The sequence below is a fragment of the Myxocyprinus asiaticus genome, chromosome 18, assembly GCF_019703515.2.
Source record: "Myxocyprinus asiaticus isolate MX2 ecotype Aquarium Trade chromosome 18, UBuf_Myxa_2, whole genome shotgun sequence".
In the NCBI taxonomy this organism is placed as follows: Eukaryota; Metazoa; Chordata; class Actinopteri; order Cypriniformes; family Catostomidae; genus Myxocyprinus; species Myxocyprinus asiaticus.
Window position 1 is genome coordinate 14355001 of NC_059361.1, and position 18094 is coordinate 14373094.

Sequence of the window (18094 nt, forward strand, 5' to 3'; positions counted from 1 at the left end):
ATATATATATATATATATATATATATATGTATATATATATATGTGTGTGTGTGTATATGTGTGTGTGTGTGTGTGTGTGTGTGTGTGTGTATATATATATATATATATATATGTATATATATATATATATATGTGTATATGTGTGTGTGTGTGTGGGCAGGTTTAAGTGGTTTACGAGGACTTTTTTTTTTTAGGTTACAAACTGGTAATTACAAGAGTATTATGCAATAAATGTGGTATATGAGGACATTTCTAGTGTCCCCATAATTCAAATCACTTAAAAAAACATACTAAATGATGTTTTATTGAAAATGTAAAAATGCAGAAATTTTTTTAATCTATAGTTCGTACAGTATAAAAATCATTATGTCTATCATATATGTCGTGTGTGTGTGTGTGTGTATATATATATATATATATATATATATATACACACACACATATACATACATGTACAGGGTTGGGGAGTAACAAAATACATGTAACTGGATTACGTATTTAAAATACAAAATATAAGTAACTGTATTCCACTACAGTTACAATTTAAATCATTGGTAATTAGAATACAGTTACGTTCAAAAAGTATTTTGATTACTGAAGAGATTACTTTGCATTTTATTGTCATTTGTTTCATTTAATATTTAGTCCTTTCAGATGGAAAAATATAAACATATAAATGATGCTATCCAAAGTGCATTTGAACAGCAGTGAAACACTTTCTTATGAAGTGTTACATTCATACGAGCAGACAGAGAAGTAAGTCTGAAGTAAGTTTGGAGCAGAAGAAATAGAAATAAACCTTGTGTAAATTGTCAGCTTTACACTAAGCTAAAATGCTATTTCTAGCCATTTTACATGCACGTTACCAGGCACGATCGTATTTTTTTTATCAAGAAAATTCGTGTTAGATCATAATTTCTAGTAAGACCTTTGATATTAGGGCAACAATCATATTCTTGATAATAAATTGTATTGTTTTCCTGTAAAAATATCTAAAAATCCTTAAAACAAGATTAATTTGATTGATCTTGTTTTAGAAACAACACTGCATAAGATATTTAGGTTTTTCAGAGAATGTATTTTTAACATGTATATTTTGTCTTGGCGTACTGGCAGTGTTTTTATAGTCAAAACAAGTGAAAAAATCTACCAGTGCTGAAGAAGTATTTCAGAGTATTTAGAGTACATTACTGACCTTGAGTAATCTAACGTAATACGTTACAAATTACATTTTACAGCATGTATTCTGTAATCTGTAGTGGAATACATTTCAAAAGTAACCCTCCCAACCCTGTATATATATATATATATATATATGTATGTGTGTGTGTGTGTGTGTGTGTGTGTGTGTGTGTGTGTGTGTGTGTGTGTGTGTGTGTGTGTGTGTGTGTATACACAACAGTTAGTTCCGGTCCTCGAATCTGATTGGACGAGAGATGTTCCATGAACACTGATGGTCTGACACCATCAGCACTGCTTCACTGTATCACTCCGCTTTTGTTTGTGCCATTCTAAACTAAAGTGTAAGAGCAGTGCATATGTGTTAAGAGCTACTGTAGGCTATGTGTCTCTTTTTACATCTATTTTTTTTACATTACATATGCTAGCCAGCAGGTGGTGGCAAAATATAATTTTTGTGTGTAATATGAGCCAGTTGGTGAGGTGAAGTGAATCCGCGTCAGCCACTGTTTATATACCACACTCCGTGATCACTTGTATCACTACTAATGCTAGGAAACAGCTTTAAACCGCTTTAAACAAACAACTTCAGCATTAAGGCTCATCACAGCTGAGAGACACAACAGATTGATTAATTACACAAACTGAAGGCGCTTACCTCTTATCGGACTTTCCACATTGGAGTGGACACACTGTTTAAAATGGCGGAGGACATTGCGGTTTCTATAGTGAAAGACTCTTGCGCACCGGCTACCATGAAATAGGGAGAAATACCCCTGCTTGGACGGCTACTTTTCCACTGAGAAAGCTGATCTTCAGAAAGCTGACAGCATCTCTGCTTGGGTGTGGCAACAGGTGATCGCACAAGCTCCGTCTCTCTCTCTCACACTCGCTCACACACTCACACACTCACACACACACACACACACACACACACATCCATCCTTGTTTATCCAATAACTTATTATAAACGGCACAAGCTGTGATACTATTTCTGAAGTGAAATTTTTGAATTACTAACGGAGGCTTGGACCAATCATTTGGTTTGAACCAGCAATGGCAGATTCTGATCCGCCGCTGTAACACAGTTCAATGGAAAGGAGGAGGCGAGAACCGGCTTGACAATATAAATGATAATTTAATGATAAACTTAATCAAAAAGACGAATACACAGACAGGTGTCGGGCAGCTGCCCGTAACTTTCTCTGTCGCACTGCCGTCTCCAGTCACCTTTATCCCTCTCAAGCTTGATCAGCCTGATAAGGGGCCAGGTGTGCAGAATCACGACCTGGCCCCGCCCTTCGCCCTGCCACATTCCTCCCTCGTTCTTTCAGACCGGGGAGCCCCCGGCATGACGTTAAACCCCCCCCCCGCCCCCCTTTCCCGGGGGGGGCGTGCCCTTCTGGCCCCATCTGCTGGCAGGTCATCCCAGCCTTCCTGGATCTGGGAGGGGACAAGGGGAGGAAAAAAAAAAATGCGGTACTTGTACGTCGTAACGGCGATGGTACCAAATTAAAACACTAATATTTAAAAAGAGAGGGAACAGGCCAATGCGGAGCGGCAGTGGGAGAGAGAGAGAGAAGAAAAAAAATCAATAATTTACTCACCGGTTCTCCGATACGCCGTAGCCTGGTCCTCGGCCATTCCTTCACCCTCTAGCGGACAACAGCCGTGCCTCCCAGGAGGCAGTCTTCCGGCCCCTGGTGGATGGACCGCCCCGCCGCGTTCCGGTGGATGGAAGGGGTCTTCCCTGGTCGGCCAGGAGCCTCTCCCCGCTCGCGGTCGGCGGTCTCAGACCCCACCGCGTTTCAGCGGCTGGTAGGGGTCTCCTCCGCCCCTGGCAGCGGCCCTGACCTCTCCAGGCGGTCGGTTAGGAGCCCCTCCTCCCCTCACGGTCGGCGGCCATTCCTTTGCTCTCAGGCAGCCAGGCTTCTCCTTCCCCCGGCAGATGGCTGCGGCTGCTCCGTTGGGGTGGATGGTAGTGGTGAGGACTCTACTACGGTGCATCCCTCCTCCTTCCCGGGCTTCGGCACCAGTGTAACTCATTCAATGGAAAGGAGGAGGCAAGAATCGGCTTGACAGTATAAATGATAATTTAATGATAATCTTAACCAAAAAGACAAATACACACACAGGTGTCGGGTAGCAGCCCGTAACTCTTTCTCTGTCGTACTGCCATCTCCGGTCGCCTTTATCCCTCTCGGGCTTGATCAGCCTGATTAGGGGCCAGGCCCTGCCCTCCACCCTGCCACAGCCGCGTAAGAAAGTAGTTCCAAGCACAAATGCGTTTTTATGACCGTACAGTTTTTCCTAATTTTTTTTTAAATTTACTTGTTCATTGAACTGTTGTATATAAGCAATATCACACTCGCAATCATGCTATATGGCCCTAAATCAGCACTGCTGTGATTACCCTGGGGGGAATCACAGCAGTGCTGATGTAGGGCCATATCGCACTCTTGCTCGTGTGATATTGCTTATAAAATAAAATTATCGGCCGATTAACCGGTTATTGGCCCTTTTCACAACCTTAGTTATCGGTATCTGCAAAATCCACTATCAGTCGACCCCTAATTGAAATGAATTTTTAAAGGTTTTTTGGGGAGAAAAGGCAGAATCCTTTTGTTTAGCTAAGGGTTATTTCATAGCTAACATTTTAAATATCCTAAATGCACACAGTTAAATAATTTCACACTTTGCATAATTTGGCAAAATTACAGCTTGATTGGAAATGACGACCAGTAAAAATATTCTGCTCAAAAGTGACATTTACTTTGAATTTTCTTTGTTTTCTTCACACATCACTTGTCTCATATTTCATCTTAAGCATGCTCTTCACTGACACTTCTGCCAGTGTGTGTGTCTGTGTGTGATATATATATATATATATATATATATATGGGTGTCTTTTTTTTTTTTTTTTTACATTTATAGAAATCATTTTCACACAATATTGAAATGGTTTGTTTATTTCACTCTTTGTTTACATTTATCATAAGTTTAAATAATAATCAATTGTATTTTTTAAGGGATTGTCATAGTTCAAATGTCTGAGCTGGGGCAAGGCTAAAACTGGTAAATGCATAAAAGGCACCAAAAATAAGGCCTTTTTAAAAAGTTGTACTTTTAGAAAAAGTCTGTTCATGTAATCATATAACAAAAAGAAAAGTAGGTTTTAGAAATCAACTCCTGATATGAAAGTGCCCGTTGTTGATGAAACAACCATACAGCCAATAACAAATATTACTAGTGTCTTACTTTCATCTCAGTTCTAGCCTGTATGTTTTTACTGAGAAATGTTGAAGCTTTGTATTGCAGCACTAAGTATAAATCGTTTTTGTTATATTCCTGATTTGTTAGTCACTTTGGAAATAAATGTAAATATAATTACAGTAAAATTATTTGAAATCTTAAACGTTTGTTCTCCTGTGCAAACCTTTGCTTTAAGGTTTATTTTGTAGTCCCGCTTTACTGTAGTCTACACAAAGTAAGCACACTGTTTTCTACATTATGTCCAGTGTCACATGGATGCGAGTTTTTTTTTCTCTCTCTCTCTCTCTCTCTCTCTCTCTTTACATTCCAAATATTGCACCTTGGCCTCTTCCGTCTTTTCTCTGATTGGCTAGAAGTTGAGCTGAAGGAGAAAAAACGGCAGAACAGCAAGCAATGCTCCCGCAAAGTGTGGACTAACTCACTCACTTTATCAGAATCTATGATCGCGTTCAGAAGCAGATCCGTCATCGCGATTAGAACAGGGAGTTTGACAACATGGTCGGAGATCACACTGGAGACAGTACGCTCTCTCCGAGGTCTTCTAAAAACGGATTAAGCTGTAAAATGGTCCTTCAGGCGGTCGGCAAAGTTTTGAGGTAACTGTTTACTCCACTGATTTAATGATTGTTCACTTAACTATTCTAAAGAGCATTCTGAAGTGCTTGATGAGTGCGCCAGAACCGCGTGTAAATTCGCCAAAGGAATGTGCGCGCGTCTGTTGACGGAATGGAACTTTCCACTAACATTTTACTGTAATTGCTACCAGTGCGTTTCAAAGTGCGTGCAATATGCTTGTTTGCCAGTTTTCTTCAAAGCTGTGAGCCATACATATTATATACAGTATATATCGGATAATATTATCGCTTTATGCGGAGCCCTTACAAAGGAATTATTCTGAAAGTTTTGGCTGGGACCAACGCAGTTATTCCTGTCTCACTAAACTAGTAGGCTTGTGAGCTGCCTGCCAAGACAGCATATATAGGATACTTCTATTTTGCATTTTCCTGGTCCTGGTTATTTTTCCATTTTGAAAATATATTATCAGCCTACCAATTTGGGTAAATAGCTTAACTAAAAATGTAACATGAATTTCAGAGTTTCTTTGCATTGGGCACCAGAGTTGGCATGGACTCCACAAGTTTGTGCCAAACCTGATGATCCATGTTATTCCAACATGATTTGAGAATGTTAGCTTCTTGTGTGCTTCAATTGAAGCAAGGAAATTTTATATTTTGTACAAAGGAAGGAGTTCAGTTCAATGTCACAAATTTGCTTACATTTGATTAGTGGCCTAGAAAGTAGTAATGGTGCAGAATCTTTTCTGTACATCATAACTTTTCCTAAAATTTTTTTTCCAGGTGTTCCCTTTATAGCATATATGCTGCACATGCCTGTAATGCTCAGAAATGCTGTCTAGGTATAGGCAGCTCCACAGCCATAATATTCATGTATTTCTAATTTAGACTAGCATGCAGCCACATACACCTGGTTTTGCCATGTGAGTTATCAGTCTTCCACTAATAGCTAGATCACTGTAATGTTTTAACTGACAGTCTTTACTTTTTTCCAGATTGCAGTGTAGGCTAATCACTTGTTTATTAATATTTTCTGACATATTTTTAGTGAATAAGTAATTGAGTTCAATCTAGCAATAGATGGAATGGCCATGGCCTCAGGTGAGCTGGAAAGTGTCCTACTGAATAACTGCAAATCATTTAACAACTGCAAACTCAAAGCAGTGATCTTAGAGTGTTTTGTTGGGCGTTTATCATGGGGGAGTCTTAACTACTATAACTCTGTATTATTTTTGCACAGTATACAGTTTGTATACATTTTAACAGTGTTTGTCTCACTCTTTGAGAAGCATGATTTCCTGTAGGCTATTATATATAATGATAAGGAGCAATTTTCTCATAAAAATCAACCGTGAACAAAACATTCCCAACAGTCCTTTTTAGACACTTGATAATTCCATGGATTATCATATACTTAATACATTTTATTAATTCCTCTCCAGCTCTTGAAGTTGTTCTTTTTATTATAGTTAGATAAGTGTGATGTTTGGAGTGTGTTTGTAATTTGTACACTGTGGAATGAGAATCTAGTCTCCTTTCTAGTTGCAAGCAGTCATAAATATCAGGATTATTTACAGAATTATCAATTTCGGATATAAATCAATGTCATGATATGCAGCTTGACCATAAATGCAGATGTTAGGATACTTTCTTGTATCCATGTTTAAAATGCTTTAAAAGTAAGCCATTTGTGAGTTGATTCCCCCTAAAAAGTGTAAAAACTGTGGCTTTGTGGCACTATCAAAACACTACTCTGTTTGTTAGAGCATTCTGACCAGCCTGCCAAAGTAACATTGGCTCAGCCAGTGGCATGAATTTGAGCCGGGAAAACTGTTTGGGTGACTAACTACAGACGGGGGAGTGTTCGAGAAAGCTGTTTGAAAACAGTTTATTTATTTTTGCAATTCTGTTTGGTGATGCTAGTGGTGCAGAAATTACACACATCTTTAAATAACTCTGTTTTATAAAAAGTAAGAAGTTTAATGTACAGCTCTGCAGGTAAAATAAAAAGGTGCTGTATTCTTTGCAGTATACAATAGCATAAGCTGTAAGTTCCATCTAATTTGAGTCTCTAAAACAGTCTTGGCTTCCCTGCTGCTGTGCCTTCCCAAGTCTGTGGCTTTTCAGAGAAAGAACTAATTGAATGTTTCTATTATAGTCATTTAAATGGCAGTTATAAGGTCCTGGAGCATTTCTGGCTGGTCAAGTCAGCCAGACTGGAGTCGGCCTCACAAAAATGGTGTTCCTTTAGTATGGTATAATGGTAATTGCTGAACTTGATCTTGCAGATTTGTTAATGCGGCTTAGCTAGGATCAACTTCTCAAGAAAAAGGTGGAGACCGCCTAATATGAAGAATTTGACTGACTGACTTTGCTTTTTAAAGCTGAAGTATTTAACCTTATCAGTGTTAAAATATTTTCTTTAATCCCAGCTTAATATGCAGAGACAACTATGAGTAAGCCATTCTTAGGTTAATTTTCTCGAAAACTGTAAACACTCTGTCTCTGTGGCGCTATGAAAATTCCTGCATTTGTTTTGAGTGAACCATTTAGACCATCTCTTTGTTTGATCAATGCCAGATGAGGAGCGTATTCAGAGAGCTGCTTAAAAACATTGTTTATTTTTGCAATTTCATTGATAGCACTAGTGTCATAGATATTACATATTCAGCTTTAAGTCGTACAATAGAGTACAAGGATTAACCCAAAAATCAGGTTTTAGTTTAGCTATAATATTTGTTAGTTTTAAATTAAATGGTAATATTTTTTTCTACCCCTTCAGTCAGGATATTACTCTGACATGTTTGGCATTTTTCCGACTCGTCTTTGTTTTGGAACTTGAAGGTCAGTTCATACATATGATCCTCATCTTTGTGAATAGTTTAAATGGCTAACATTCTGGATGAGATGGTGGTTTAGATTATTGCAGCTTTGTTTAAACAAAACACGCATTAGGCTATAGGTTTAATAAGTACAAAAGAAAATACTTTTCAGAGGATCAACATATTGTGTTTCATTATGCCCTGGGTATTCTATACATTAAATACTTTTAAGGGCTTTTGAGTTTACATGCGTCAATAAAGTATGGAAATATTTTATCTCCGTCTTGCCTTTTTGAAGGAAGAAAATGTATTCGCAATTTCATTGGAATGCTTTTCAACATGTTTCGCCCTTAACGTACTAGGCATGAAGCTTCTGAATATTTGCCAAAGAGCATGCCCTGTGAATATAAATAGGTTTGATTCTGCAAATAAGAAATCTCAACTGTTTTTTAAGGAATGTTTCTCCCAAAAAGGACAATTCTGTCATTATTCCTGCACTCTCATGTTGTTCCACACCTGTTTCACTTCCTACTTTTGGTGGAACACAAAGGATTTTAGGCAGAATGTTAGTCACCATTCACTTTCATTGTATGGAAAAATGATGCAATAAAAGTGAATGGTAATGGAGCTTAACATTACACCCAAGTCTGTAGTTCATTGTTAGCTTGTGATCCCAGAAAGGAAGTACAGCTATTAGCAGAAATGCCTATTGCATCATTTCACTTTCCTGAAAACCACTGGAATGAGAAACTTTTGCTGTGCCAGCTCACTTGGAGTCTGACATCCTCTATCCCCTTTATACCATACATGGAGTATAATGCAGCCAGGTAGGGCTGAAACGATTAGTCGGCGTTATCGACAATAAAAATTTTCGTTGTCGAATAGTCGTTTGATGTCATATAACTTAACATGAGATCATTTGAAGCTCTAGAGCAGCACTGCAGCTCGCGCCTGACTGAGGAGATGAAGAAAACACTGCTCACAGTCCAGATGCACTCTAAACTTTCCAAAGAGCTTCAGGTGATTTAGATTGCAAAGTTTCAGGAAATTATGCAAAAATACCAAATAAGTAAATACAGAAGCACTCTCGTTATGGAAGGAGCTGCTGTTCCGCTTAAGCACTTGGGTGTCAAGCGTCTTTAAAGGAAACATCCCAGTGTTACATCTTTAGTGCAGTTATATTTAATGCGTTATAACTTTATTAAAGTTCAATTAATACGGAAGCAGATCATGTAAATAACTGCAAACTCCGAAATTGGCATTTCTCTGTGCGGTCAGGATCTCTTCTATGAGTTGCGCGAAGTGTCCCGATCTAAGTGGGAGAGATTTGAACTGCACCTGGCTGATGCACACTCTGTCGCGGGGACGCTCGTCCATCGAGTGCGCGTGCTTGCTGCCGCTAGATTATAACGTGGTGGCTCGCGACTTATTGTATCATAATGTATGTGTCACTGTGCATTTCTTATCGTGAAGAAAATTGGCAATACGCAGCTATATTAATGAGTTTTTTTTTTTTTTTCCGGATAAAGATGGATTGAAGTGAACAAAAAGGTGAGAGATGGTAGTCTTCGCCTCATTATACACTGCAACAAAATATGTTTTTGATTTGTTTTTGTTTTGGCTTGTTTTCCAATATAAATATCTAAAACTCCTTTAAAACAATGTACAGCTATACTGCAGAAGAAAAAAATTGTTATCTGAGAATGTTGAATATAATATTAAAAATACTAATATTTTAAAATATCTAAAAATCCTTTAAAAAAAGATGCATTCACCTGAGAAGCAGCATATAAGATGTTTAGGCTTGCTTTCAGACAATATATCTTGAATACAAGTATATTTTGTCTTTACTGCACTCGCAGAAGTATAACCAAGTGAAAAAATACGCTTCTATTTGACTCTTAAAGCAAGTCTAAATATCTTATGTTGCTTCTCAAGTAAATGTATTTTTTGAAATTTTAAATGGAAAACAAGACAACAACACCGCCGAGACTCTGCATGTGGAGGCTCATGCTACTCTCCGCGATACACGCACAACTTACCATGCGCTCCATTGTGAGCGAGAACCACTAATCACAACCACGAGGAGGTTACCCCGTGTGACTCTACCCTTCCTTGCAACCGGGCCAATTTGGTTGCTTAGGAGACCTGGCTGGAGTCACTCAGCACACTCTGGATTCGAACTCGCAACTCGTGGTGGTAGTCAGCGCCAATACTCGCTGAGCTACCCAGACCCCAGTGATTTTTTTACTGAATTAAACTTAATAAAAGGTTTTTTTTCCCCCTTTAATTCAATGAATGTCATTTAGAGGTATTTTAAAAAGATGATTTTGTCCTCTTTATTGTTAGCAAGCACGTTTAATACAACCTTTTAAGTTGAGGCACAAGCTGAATAGTTGGTTAAGAGCTAATGATTAAACGTTGCAGTAATCGCCCGAATACACGAATAATCGTTCTAATAATAGTTAGATTAGTCGATTATCAAAATAATAGTTAGTTGCAGCCCTACAGCCAGTGCAGTTATCAGACCTTCTGTTAACTGCTTCTTGTATTGAATCATGACTTAAATGGATAGTTCACCCAAAAATGAAAACGTTCTCATCATTTACTCACTATCATGCCGTCCCAGATCTGTATGACTTTCTTCTGCTTAACACAAACGCAGATTTGTAGAAGAATATCTCAGCTCTGGTGGTCCTTTCAATGCAAGTGAATGGTGGCCAGAAATCTTAAGGTCCAAAAATCAGATAAAAGCAGCATAAAAGTAATCCATAAGACTCCAGTGGCAAAATCCATATCTTCAAAACGCGTGGGTGAGAAACAGATTCATTTTTGAATGCGTCTTAAACGGCATACCAAATGCGAATTTTTGCTGCGATTTCTCACCTCAATGAAGATTTTGAATATATAGAGCAATTCGCTGACAAAATGAGGTTTTTCTTATTTATATTTTTTACAATTAGTGTTTTATTTTATTTTTCCTCTCGTCCAGCGGTGAAATGCCCTGCAAAATTTGAGTTTTGAATAACATGTCTGAAGCTGTTGCAGTTACCAAACTTTTCAATCGGCTCGCTAGAAAACTCTGTTCTCTTTCATATTATGATTTCGTTTACAATTAAACTTGTCAAGTAGTTTTTCTCATCCGTGATGGGTGAAGGGCAGAGCAGCTGAAATATGCTCTGCGCCATCTACCATACCGGGGTAAAATTGGTTGTCGATTAGCGGCACCTATTGTAAAGGCGTGAATGTGCTAATGGCAATCATTCACCCTGCTTTTAATGTGAACGTGCCGTTCGTCGGGCAACCCTTCAACTTCTGGTTGTTCAGCACTCTGTCTACAGTTGTTGTGGAAAAGTCAGCCATCAAATGGATGATCATATTAGAGAATTTTAGCATGTACTGTATTTCCCGCTTCATTTTTTGTAGACCAGTTCAGATAGCGGAAAATGCACTGTATCATATTATGTTAATACATTTGAATAAACAACAAATGTTCAATGCTTCAAAGCTTCTTCCGTGAGGAAGCACATGGATATCTGTGCCTGAAAGAGCAGGACTGAGTATTCCTGAAAAGGTCTCCTTTATGCTTAGAAGAATTCAAGTAGCCTAACCTTTGAACTGTACAGTAGGTAGGCTAATATTAATACAGGAAATGGCAAGCCAACTGTATATTAGTAAGAAGATTATCCTATATATTACAAAATAACTATATCAGCATAAGAATATACTGTACTTTATGATTTTGTGAATTTGTGGTAATTTGGTGCAGATCTTGTGTGGTCTTGATAATTAGTGCAAATTATTACAAATTGCTCGTTGTGAATTATTGCTGCATTGTTTTCTAATGGAGCCGTTCCTGTGACAAAACTTTGGACTTCACAGAAGACAAAAATAATAAAAATATCAAATAAAAAATTCAGAGAAAAAAATATTCTTAAGGCTGTGACCCCCACTTAGTAGTCATTTAAGCTTTTTGCAGAGCATATCATCGTGCCTTGGACCTCCAGTTGTTATGTGCTTGGAGATTACAGCACTGAAAAGAATATGTACTGCAACCAATAGGGATGTGCACGAGTAATCAACTAATCTGTTTAACTTTGCGTTTTTGCCTGCCGTGAGCAACGCTGAATCATACTGTACTTTCCGTCTGAATGTCCAGAGATGGGACACTTCTATTTAAATGAATGTGAGAAATTGGAACGCCCAACCAAGAAGCTCGAGCGCCCAGCGGTCAGCGGATGTAGAAATGAAGTCTTACTTTACAGGTAAAAGAGCCAATCATCTTTTAGATACAGACATCGCCTGTCAATCAGTTCACTAACGTGCATGCGCATTAGCTATTCAAGCTGGGAAAATTTGGTGTTTTAGTGTGATATGAGGTAAAGAAGCACAATTTATGATTCCAATATTATAAAATTTTATTGCTGATTTTTAAACGTTCTTTGATCGTAATCTTCATCAACCATTTTTGAGATTTTGGTATTCCTCCATTCAAGTAGATAGGAGCTGCACTGGCATGACTGGAAATAGTCTCTCGGGAGCATTCCAAAGATGGCCACCATTGGACTAACTTGCTAAAAAGACTTTGGCATCTCGCAGTTACAATTGAGTCCACTTGGGGGGCACTTTGGATATGTGTTTTCAAGGTGTTGGATGAGAGAAGGAGATTTTATGGCGTCTGTTCTTTCAAGCTTTGCCAAGTGTGACAATACTTCTAATATTTTTAATAGTATTGAATTGTACTCTATTGGCATTCGGTTCTTGTAAGGGTCATAGATACCAACAAATGAGGATCTGCTTGTATGGTGGAAAGAAAATGCGAAGCGGTAAGAGAAACTCTGAAGCTTTTTGACCAGTATGTGCTGGAAATCTTTGAACACATGCAGAGGGATCTTATTCTGGGAATGAGAACATGTGAAATGATACAAATGTGATGGAGACTCAGAGTTTATGTATGTGCATTTCCCAAATGCTGTCAGTATTGGTTTCTATGTGAGCTCTGGGTAAGTGCAAATGTTTTCTACTGTTATTTTTATTTTATTTTTTAAATTCTTAATGTATATTGTTCAATTAATTTTTCTTTTCCAGAAAGAAAAGCATAGTTTGTTAAAATTTGCTTAATTTGAAACTTGGTAATGTTTGTGAATAAAACATAATATACATTTCACAAACGTTTAATTTACGAGTAATTGTTTACTAGTTTTTTGTGGGTTAGAGTATTCGACTACAAAATGAATGCAAAATACCCATCCCTAGTAACCAGCCAAACACCACCTTTACAAGCAGGCTCTATAATGGTTTGTTGTTGCACACCCCAAAAAAAAAAAGAAATCAGAAAACCACTTTAACTCCAACCAATCGAACAGAACTCTGACATCAAAAGGGCTCAAGTTTGAGTTGGGGGAAAAGTTCAAGTGTGAAATTGAAAACCGTGTTCTTTTTGCTATGCATTGGATTTAGAAGATTTAATGGCCTCACATTTTACTAACTGGACATGTATTTCTATCCAAAAGATTGTCCACACACCTAGTGATTTAGCATTTGCATTGTGTACCATGTCAAGATGTGTTGCACCAATAAACACACTCTGTTTGACTTTCCCTTGGAAACAGTGGGCACTTCCTGGCTTTATTGCTATGGCTTTCTGGGAATCGGGAACTTTTTTTTTTCCTAAAAGGGCTAATAAAAAAAAAGGGAACGAAAGATAACAGAACTTTGAGGGGAGTGGCTTTGAATGGAGATTGGGTCTAGTGGTGGAAGCCACAAACTGGGCTGATAAACACAATCATTCTATAAATTATACCCAACATCTTTCCCTCATGACTGACCTCAGAATATATAATTTGCACAATATTGATCACCCTGTTGCAGTGTGCTAAAATGACTTGGGTATCTCAAAATTGGTTCTAGTTGTGAAGTGTGTGTGTTTAAAAAAAAAAAAAAAAAAAAAAAAAAACAACCTGTTACATTTACGGTAAAAAAAACTGGCAGCTTTGGTTGCCAGAAATTCACCGTAAAAAATACGGTAACCACGTTTCGGCTTCACGGGATGTAATTTTGATACCTGTATATTTTACGATGCATTACCATCGTTTATATTATTAAAAAATAAACTTTATATATTAACCTTCTGAAACTGTAAAAATCTGCTTTTCACTTTATAATGTATTGTTAATCACCGTAGTAATTACAAAAGGGCACATGATGACATGAAATTCATCAATATAGGCCATTTCAGGAGCAGTGACCAATAAACATGTAGAGACAGAGCTCAGTGTCACTCACACAAACACTAAAGACCATCAGGGTAACACATGTGAAATTAAAATAATGTAATAAACCTTAACTACATCAAATATAACGCAGAACACCCCAATGTACATAACTGATATAAAAAATAAGAAGAAACATTACTATTCCCATAAAATATAATGAAATGAACTGGGTCACACAGGGAATTGAATGCCCGATTATTGTTTTTTACCGTAATTTTAACAATAATTTACTGTAAAACATAACACATTTTTACTGTTAATTATACAGAAAATCATACTTTTTACATTAAAACATTTTACCGTAAAACTACATGTTTTGTCTTTTTAAATATATTAAAACATTTTACCGTATATTTTAAGGTAACTACCCGTTAACCAATTAACGTTTTTTTTTTACTGTAGCATTTTTAGTCTTTAAAATTACGAACGTATTTTTCAGTTCATGAAGTGCACAGAGGTTGTGCTACAATAATGATTATCCATAATGTGAAAAAAAAAAAAAAAAAAATGTGATCAGATCGGAGGACCGCAGTGTTTTGTTTTGTTTTTTGTTTTTTTTCAAAATGACAAAGTTGCACACAAATGCAAGGAAAGAGAAATTGGCAAGAACCAAGGGCTAGCATCTTTTAGTGCTAGGTTTATGGAAGAATTGTTGACTGTGGTAGTTAGTGGTCACTGTGAGGATAAGACACTGTGTGGATGGGACCTGTGTGTGTTTAAGCAGTGTTGGCCTCTGGCAGAGGTTTCAGGACAGGCCTCCTCGGCATTACAGCAACAAGGCTGGGCTCTGTGTGAAGAGGACAAACTGGACTCCGGCCCCACAGTCAAACAACATGAGAGCAGCTGTCTAAAGACCAGAGGCAGTCTGTCTTTTCAGAGGCACACAGACACAGCTTTGTGGTGGTGCTGTTATTGGATGGCTGTGCAGTAGAAAGAAGGCAACAAACTTAAGATATGAAATCTTTTCCCTTTTCTTTACCAATGGAAAAATGATGTAATGTTATGTTATGCAATAGTAGAATATTTATTTCCTAAATTCTTTACTTTCACACTTTACTTTAAGGCTCTCCGATTAAACACACAAGCCCTTATTTCACATGAAGAAAGATGTTTGAGATTCTTTGTTTCTTCATTCTATCATCTCGGGCGTGATACAGGGCTCCTCTGTGTCACTGTGTGTCATTAACACTGTGTATATGAACCCACAACGACATAACATTTGCCATTACACAATCGTTAAATTAAATTGAAACTGGAGCGCATTGCATTCAGTAAAATCCTTGTTTATATTTTCGTGGAGTTTGGTGCGAACCTCCGCAAAAAACAAAACAAAAACAATGTATACCTTAGCCTTAAGACTTTGTTTCAGAGAATGTATATTCAGTATAAGTAGATTTTGCCTTGTTTCACTGGCAGATTTATTTTATTTTTCCCTTTTTGCTTAGGTTAATGTATATTGATTTACAGTGCATTCAGAAAGTATTCAGACCCCTTCTTTTTTCACATTTTGTTATGTTGCAGCCTTATGCTAAAATGCTTTTAAAAACATTTTTCACATCAATCGACACTCCATAGCCAATAATGACAAAGCAAAAGAAAAAACTGAAATATCACTTTGATATAAGTATTCAAACCCTTTGCTATAACACTTGAAATTTAGCTCAGGTGCATCCCATTTCTCTGGATCATCTTTGAGATGTTTCTACACTTTTATTGGAGTCCATCTGTGGCAAATTCAATTGATTGGACATGATTTGGAAAGGCACACACCTGTCTATTTAAGGTTTTACAGCTGAAAATGCATATCAGAGCAAAAACCAAGCCTTGGGGGTCAAAGGAACTGCCTGCAGAGCTCAGAGACAGGATTGTGTCAAGGCATAGATCTGGGGAAGCTACAAATAATTTCGGCTGTACTGAAGGTTCCCAAGAGCACAGTGGCCTCCATAATTCATAATTGGAACAACCAAGACTCTTCCTAGAGCTGGCTACCCAGCCAAACTGAGCTATTGGGGAAGAAGGGCCTTGGTAAGAGAAGTGACCAAGAACCCGATGGTCACTCTAGTTGAGCTCCATGTGTGGAGATGGGAGAAACTTGCAGAAGGACAACTATCACTGCAACACTCCACCGATCTGGGCTTTATGGCAGAATGGCCAGACGGAAGCCTCTCCTCAGTGCAAGAAAGCTAAAAAGCACCTAAAGGACTCTCAAACTGTGAGAAACAAGATTCTCTGGTCTGATGAAACGAAGATTGAACTGTTTGGCCTGAATTCCCAATGTCATGTCTGAAGGAAACCAGAAAATCAGTTATCAAGTTATAAAAAAAATCTGGTTTTTGCTTTGTCATTATAGGGTATGGAATGTAGATTGATGTGAAAATAAAAAAATAATTTAAAGCATTTTAGCATAAGGCTGCAACATAAAATGTGAAATAATTAAGCGGTCTGAATACTTTCTGAATGCACTGTAACTAGGATATTTAGTGTAAATATTTTTCCTTTTTTGCAGTTTAGCTGAAAAAAGAAATCCCCACAGATAGACATCTGGCACATGTATTTCCTGACCTACTCAGAGTAGTAGATACAGTAACTGTTTGTCAAGGTTATTCATTGTTTTTATCTGAATGCTCGATTTACAGAGTTTTAAAGGTGTGAGGTAATTGTTGGCTCTTAAAGTTCTGCTTTTCCATTAAAACAGCTCTTTTACTTTCTAGTGAAGAGCAATTGGACTGTTACATGTATTATCCATACCCCCCCCACCCCCCACCACCCCTTCTGGAGCAGGGGCTTCAGTGGAGCATTTGATGTTTGAGACGGGTGTTGTGCAAAGACTGGGAAAGGGGCGGTGGGTCTGGTGGTAATATAACCCGCCTGTGCTAAAAATAGACCTGGAAGGAAAAGCCTGGATGTCTGTGGTCTCTTTCACTAATTACAGGGTAAGGTTATATGTGCAAACCTGCAGTGGAAAAATGTATCCACACATACTGTTGTGTGGTTTGCTGCAAGTCAGTCTTCTACATTAGGTGTCCGTGTGTGGTTACATAACCCAGAAACTTTTAACAGGCCCCCCTCCCACCAAATAATGCACCACCCCCACATACATCTATCCACTAAGGCAGAGCGATATATGTAATATTTGAAATATATTTGAGATGATTATTCTGGGAATATAAAATTAAGATTTTATAATTTTATGTAATAAAGCCATCAAATTACACAGCCATAAAGACTGTCTCATTAAGAAATATTTATGATTGTTCTTTTTGTAGCAGTTCATAAGTATGAGAGCATTTTGATTTAATGGTGTTTAATGGTTTAAACTTCAATAACAGTGTTAGAGTAGGTAAATCCAATTCATTTCTGTTAATTAGGTATGATTGTCCGTTTCAGAGATTCAACTCGTTTTACTTAGTTTGTCTAAAAATTATTAAAGGAATGTTCCAGGTTCAATACAAGTTGAGCTCAATCGACAGCATTTTTAACAATGTTGATTAGCACAAAATATAATTTTGACTCGTCCATCGTTGATTAAAAAATAAGCAAAATTGTGGTTATGCTTGGCACTTCCAATAGAAATGAAAGGGGCCAGACCGTTAATAATTACACACTTTAGAATGTCCGTGAACCAATCAGAATCGAGCATTCTACAGACCCGTGGGATAAAGTGTGATAAAATATGAGATTTACTCGTGTTTACTAGAGGTCGACCAATTGTGGATTTTGCAGGTAGCAATAACTAAGGATGCAGAAAGGCTAATTAATTTGATTGATTAATTGATTAATCGATTGATTAATCGGTAGGAAGTTTTTAAAATCGATTTGTAGAATGTTAAAACATTTTTTTAGTCTTTCCTTACTACAACGGGCACAGACATGGATGCTACAAGAGTCCAAAATTAATATAATCCCAGTTGTGGTTTATTGGTTCCATTACAATTTTTTTTTTTTTTACCAAATTAAGCTTTTATAGCCT

The 18094-nt window shown here is 37.5% G+C and overlaps 1 protein-coding gene across 3 annotated transcripts in view; it reads left to right on the forward strand.

Moving 5' to 3' along the window:
• The window catches only part of LOC127455692 (MOB kinase activator 2-like), a 64224-nt gene that overhangs the window by 40205 nt on the left and 5925 nt on the right, over nt 1–18094 (forward strand). Inside the window, exon 1 of one of the 3 annotated variants that reach the window (XM_051723751.1) lies at nt 4818–5048. The exons of the other annotated variants lie outside the window; for them this stretch is intronic. Within the exon in view, the coding sequence (XP_051579711.1) occupies nt 4948–5048 (101 nt within the window). The 5' untranslated portion in view covers nt 4818–4947. Of the gene's footprint in view, nt 1–4817; nt 5049–18094 lie in introns of those variants that run through there. 3 annotated transcript variants of the gene reach the window in all.